Consider the following 6209-nt stretch of genomic DNA (forward strand, 5'->3'; position numbering starts at 1 on the left):
CATCTGGTAGGAGGCTGATAGTCACACCAGGCTACTAGCAGCTTGACCAGCATGGTAACCTCATGGGTGGAAATGTCAGGGAGGAAAATGCCCCTCTGATTTAGTGAGACTGAACCAGGAGCTAGATGTGCGAGTGAGAAGTGAGAATGTCAAAAGGGAAGGTTGGTAGATGATTTGGGAGGGAGGAGTTCAGAGGAATGGGTGAGCTTGAGCTACAAGCAGGTCACCTGAGGGTGTGGGAGCAGTGTGGTAGACTTGGAGTGGGCCACACAAAGCTAAGTTAAAAGTGTAGGAGTTGGCGACTGCCCTAAATAAGCGCATGTGAAGTGGAACAGCTCTAAGACATTTAGTTAAGGGTGAGGTGGAGAGTGCTTAGAGATCCAGGAGGCCCATCATTAAAACTAAGATTACTGTTTCCCTGAGAAGGCCAGTGCCAGGAGGAGCATTAAGGTAGTATCTGTTAGATTTGGCAGACTGCTGTGAGGAGTGTAAGTGCATAAAGCGTGCAAAGGATGAATACCGTCTGTTTTGAGAAATTAGGACAGGAATGGAAAAGTAAATCAATCACCTTCGACTGTACTGTGTGCAAAACACTGTACTAATTGCTTGGGAGTACAATATAACCGACATGTTCCCTTGCCCTCGAGCTTAAAGTCAGAGGCTCTAATCCCGGCTCCGCCACTCTTCTCTGTGCCTCAGTTCCCTCATCTGTAAAATGGGTTTAAGACTGTGAGCCCCACATGGGGCAACCTGATTACCCAGAACAATTACTTAGTACTTACTTAGAACAATGCCCGACACATAGTAAGCGCTTAGCAAGTACCATTATTAAGTATGAACTGAATTGAGGGGACAGAAGGCAGAAATCAACAAGGAAGCTGATGTAATAATTAAGCACTTCGGATTAAGGAGGTAGCAGTCTGAAGAGGAAAGGTTGGATTTTAGCGGATGTTGAACTGACGGGATCTGGCGAGATTGAATATGCAGGTAGAGGGGAGTTGGATTATACCCAGTTTACGGGCTTGGGAGACAGGGAGGATGTTGCTGTCTACGGTGATGGCAAAGTCACAGGGAGGGCAGGGTTTGGGTGGGAGGATAAATTCTGGTTTGGACACATCAAGTTGGAGGTGCTGGCAGGAGGAAATATGAGACTGAAAGCTAGGAAAAGACTCGCATTTGATTTTGATCAGTTGCCTAGACCACGCTACCACAGCGATGGCTGTGATTTGGGGAGTGGGGAGGAAAAACAGTAACTTCAGCCTAGAGTTCAGTGAGTACAATACTCGGCCTATGCAGTCATCTGTTTATCCCTCCCCCTCCTCCCCACTCTGTGCCTTCTGTTCTTCGCTACCTTGCCTCTGGCCTAGCAGTCCCCTAGGCTACCTGTGAAAACCTCAAATAGGTGTTATCCCATTCCCCCTCCCTCCACCTCTGCACAGCTACCAAGAGTGGAATGAAAACTCATTTGAGACTTCCATGACCGAAACATGGACTGGAATGTCTTCTGGGAGCAGTGTGGCCTAGGGGAAAGAGCACAGGCCCACTCCGCCACTTGCTTAACAGATCAACACTGCCCTCTCCAAACTGAACGAGAAGGCAAAAAAGCCACAGGAGGTCACCTCTGAAGAACATTTTATTCACTACTGGGGGTTTAGTCCTTCTTGGCAGCAGCTTTCCTCATGGCCGCCAAGACATTGCTGAGCTCTTCCCGCTTTCTCTTTGCCCGGATGTGAGTGCCAACCTGTAAGAGCCAAAGACCAGTCAGCAGAGGAGTTCCACAACCCCCTGCCCAGCCAGCCAGCAAGGCTCTCTGCAACACCTACCCTTTTCTTGATGAATTTCAGTGCTCGCTTATCCTTGGAAACCTTTAACAACTCCATCGCACGCCTCTCATAGGGAGCAAATCCGCACACCTCCCGGATCATGTCGCGGACAAACTTGGTGTGTTTGGTCAGACGCTGCGGGACAGGTATCACACAATGGGGGGGAAGAAAAACACAATTGCCATCTCAGTGGATTCCAAGTACTTTCACCTAGATTGTCATTTTAGCAATCCCTGGGAGGACTGCAGAGGTAGGATTTTTCTCCCACCTAATAGCTAAAGCAGATGAGGCCTAGCTACTTGCCCAGTGGTACCTACTGAACACCTAAAAAAGAGAATCAGACATGACCCCTGTCTTCAAAGGGCTTACAACCAAGCAGGGCACACGCCAAAATACGAAGAAAAGGGACACATACCTGAGTTACTGCTTCAGCAGGTTTCGTAAGATATGCACAAAAGTGCTACGAGAGGTTCTAAGACTTAGAATTTGGGGAAAGCCTCCTGGAGAAGTGATTTCATGAGGACTTTGAAAGTGGAGGCAGCTGAAGTGGAAGATAGACTGGAGAGACTAGACAGGTGAAGCAGTGAACTTAATGCAGTGGTCAAGCCACACTGACAAGCACCAAGAGCAGTACAGTGCTTATTCGGGTGGAAAGGACTAAACAAATCCTCAAAATATTGGAGGGACAGCCCACAGGATATAGTGAAACACTGAATGTGGGGGTTGAAAGAGAGGAGGTACAGATAACGCCACAGCTGTGGGCTTCAGAAATAGGAAGGGGGGTGGTGGTGTTGGAAAGGATGTCCAGTAATAAATGTTGGTATTTGTTAAGCGCTTACTATGTGCACAGCACTGTTCTAAGTGCTGGGGTAGACACAGGGGAATCAGGTTGTCCCACGTGGGGCTCAGTCTTAATCCCCATTTTACAGATGAGGTAACTGAGGCCCAGAGAAGTTAAGTGACTTGCCCACAGTCACACAGCTGACAAGTGGCAGAGACGGGATTCGAACCCATGACTTCTGACTCCAAAGCCCGGGCTCTTTCCACTGAGCCACGCTGCTTCTCCCGGACATCTGGGTAGAGTGGTCCTGGAGGCAGATGTGAGACTGCAGAAGGGATGGGGCTGTTAGGGTAGATTTGACAGTCGTTCACAAAGAGGTAGTAGCTAAAAGCTGAGGGACTGAATGAGCTCACCAAATGAGCGAGCGAGACGGGGACCCAGAAGAGAGCCTGGAGGGACACCCTCATTTAGGTGATGAGAAGCAGGGAAGAGCCAACGTGGGAGACTAAGAATTAGCCAAGGTAAGAAGAGAATGGGAGCGGGGTGGCATGTTAATAGCTGGAGGGTGTGGTGGGATCCACTACTCTACTAGTCCCCCTATCCCTAATCAAAAAAATGTCTGTTTTGCCCTGTGGACTACAAGCTCCTGGCAGGCAGGATTGCGTCTACATCAGTTCGGTTGTACTGTACTTTCTCAAGCGCTTAATATGGTGCTCTACACACAATAAGCACTCAAATGCCATTGATTTGAGCATAGAGAAAAAACATGAGCATGCTTGAAAGAAGGCATCACAGTGAGCAGTTAAAGATGAAGGTCAGGAATGGAAGAGTGTCAGAAAAAAGCTGGATTGTGGACCACCGCCTCCAGGAAACACTGCAAGGCAACAGTTGAGAAGTTAATCCTTAAGACAGGGCAGCACCTGTTGGCAAAAAGGTGACTGGTGAACTTGGAGACAGCAGTCTCGGTAAAGATGGAAATCAGATGGGAGATGGCCAAGAAGTTGAAGCAGAGGCAGTGGGTTTGGACAAACTCTTCAGAGCTGGGATTGGGATTGGATACAGGCCTTGACTCCCAGCCCAAGGAACACAAAGTTTCAACTAGGGGTGCTACTGTCACATACACAAAGACCATCCTTAGTTGTGTTTCCCCCATACCATTCTCCAGCATCTAGGTGCTCCGGAGCTACCTTGCTATTTCCATACCTAACTGCTGCCTTTCCTTCCCTCTCCTGAAACCAAGTGCCTGATAAACTCACAAGAAAATCAGAATCTCCCTCAGAAGCAAGAGCCAGTCAGAACTTTATGGTCTACCTCTATGCTCATCCTCTGCATTCATTATCACAGTCCTAAAATGGACTGACCATGAATTGCTTCTTAATGAAAAGACAATTCCATGCCACCAATCAAGCAATGACATTTGAGTTTACTGTGTGCAGAACACTGTACTAAGAGCTTCAGCGAGTAGGGTACAACAGAGTTGGTAGGCACATTCCTGGTATCTGATCTGATAGCATTTAGATACTTTCCCTCCACCACAACATCAGGTTGGCAGAATACTCTGAAAGCACCAGTGAATCAGGAGATCTGGGCTACTGTTTGTCCCTGTTCTGCCTAAAACTTGGTGTGTAATCTCAATAATCTTAACAATGCTATTTGTTAAATGCTTATTATGCACCAAGCACTGCTTTAAGCACTGGGATAGATACAAGGTAATGAGGTTGTCCCACATGGGGCTCGCAATCTTAATCCCCATTTTAGAGAGGAGGGAACTGAGGCACAGAAGTGGCTTGCCCAAGGTCACACTGCAGACAAGCAGCAGAGCTGGGATTAGAACCCATGTCCTCTGACTCTAGAGCCCGAGCTCCTGCCACTTGGCCACAAAGTCATTTAACCTCAGGGCCTATTTTCTCATGCCTAATACATGGGTAATGGTTCCTACCTCCTCAGAATGAGAATAAAATGAGAACAATGTGATCTCAGACTAACAAATGCTATCACCAGAGCAAAAGAAATCAGCTCAACTGTGTCCACTTTTCTGATCTAGCCCAGGCGTACAGAGGTTAGCAAGAACCTGATAAGAGTCCTTTCCCAGCCCTTTCAATGGGCTCCCGGGAGCAAAGAAACCAAATCATCAGTGAAGGTACCCACAGCTCCCCACCAAGTTGCACTGGGACTTAGTGAGGGAAGCACAAGGCCAAGTCGGAGTACGTGGGGTTTTGAGAATGTTTTTCGATGTGTAAAATGGGGCAGGGATGGGTCATAGGTCGTGAGCCCTGTGCTGGACAAAGGCCGTGTCCGACTTGATCATTTCGTACCTCAATTGTATTTATTGACCACCTTCCATGTGCAGAGCACTGTACTAAGCGCTTGGGAGAGTGCCACAGAACAGAACTGGTAGATGCGTTCCTGCCCACAAGGAGTTTGCAGTCGAGGGAGCGAAAGACATTAATATAAATAAATTACAGATGTGCACATAACTACGGGGCTGAGGGTGGCGAAAATAAAAGTGCAAGGGCAATACAGAAGGGAATGGAAGAGGAAGCGGGTGATTAGAGAGAGGCGGCCCCTTGGAGATGGACTTTGAAAGTGTTGCCTGTCGAATACGAAGGGTGAGGGAGTTCAGCCCAAGGGCAGGACGTTTAGTATAGTGCTTACCACATAGTGAGCGCTTAGTAAATACCCCGTTATTGGGGTTGGGAAAGTGCATGCGCCCAGGTGGCATGTGAGAAGCAGCGTGGTGCAGTGGAAAGAGCACGGGCTTTGGAGTCAGGGCTCATGAGTTCGAATTCCAGCTCTGCCACTTGTCAGCTGTGTGACTGTGGGCAAGTCACTTAACTTCTCTGTGCCTCAGTTCCCTCATCTGTAAAATGGGGATTAAGACTGTGAGCCCCACGTGGGACAAGGACAACCTGATTCCCCTGTGTTTACCCCGGCGCTTAGAACAGTGCTCTGCACATAGTAAGCGCTTAACAAATACCAACATTATTAGGTGTCCCTTCAAGCAGCATGTCAACTCACCAATCGCCCTACGCGGGGTATCTCCCCTCCCCGGGAGACCCCATCGCAGGGATCCTACTCTCCTACCGCCGCTTCATGCAAGGAAAACCACCTTCCCTCGTGCGGTAATTCTGCGTTCCCCGTTCCAAGATGGGAGACTTCCGGATCCCCTGCTGCCTCTCTCTCTCCCGTTCGTTTCCGCCCCCCATTCCCGGCTTCGGACTCACCCCACGGCGGCGGCAGTGCCTCGGCTTGGTAATGTTCTTCGTCACTTTATGGCCTTTGTTAAGGCCCACGGCCATGGGGTAGCGGATGGCCATATCTACGAGAAGTTCGGGGGAGAGAGATCCGTGAGGGCAAGCCGGGGTTCCTCCGCCCCCCCGAGTTGGGGAGAGAGACGACGGGCAAGGAATCTCCCTCTCCCCTCCGACTGCGTCCCATCCCCGCTCCGGATGGCCCCGGATGGCACCCGATTCGGTTTCCACGCGGCGCTGGGCCCCCGCTTACCTGCTCCTCTCACAATGGCACCGACGGAGGAAGGGCCGAAGGAGCGCGGAACTCTGGGATATCAAACCTCGGGCTGCGGGGCCGCCCGTTACGTCATATCC

General features: G+C 49.7%; 1 protein-coding gene across 1 annotated transcript; it reads right to left on the reverse strand.

Annotated features, from left to right (window-relative positions):
• Window positions 1-1615: 1615 nt before the first annotated feature.
• On the reverse strand, window positions 1616-6209 carry RPL36 (ribosomal protein L36). The gene is made up of 4 exons (XM_001506120.6): window positions 6109-6209; window positions 5829-5923; window positions 1824-1958; window positions 1616-1741 (listed from the first exon to the last, which is right to left on the reverse strand). The coding sequence occupies exons 2-4, from the start codon at window positions 5919-5921 to the stop codon at window positions 1652-1654; spliced, it is 318 nt and encodes a 105-aa protein (XP_001506170.1). The 5' UTR covers window positions 5922-5923; window positions 6109-6209; the 3' UTR covers window positions 1616-1651.

Source organism: Ornithorhynchus anatinus, chromosome X1, assembly GCF_004115215.2.
Source record: "Ornithorhynchus anatinus isolate Pmale09 chromosome X1, mOrnAna1.pri.v4, whole genome shotgun sequence".
Lineage (NCBI taxonomy): Eukaryota > Metazoa > Chordata > Mammalia > Monotremata > Ornithorhynchidae > Ornithorhynchus > Ornithorhynchus anatinus.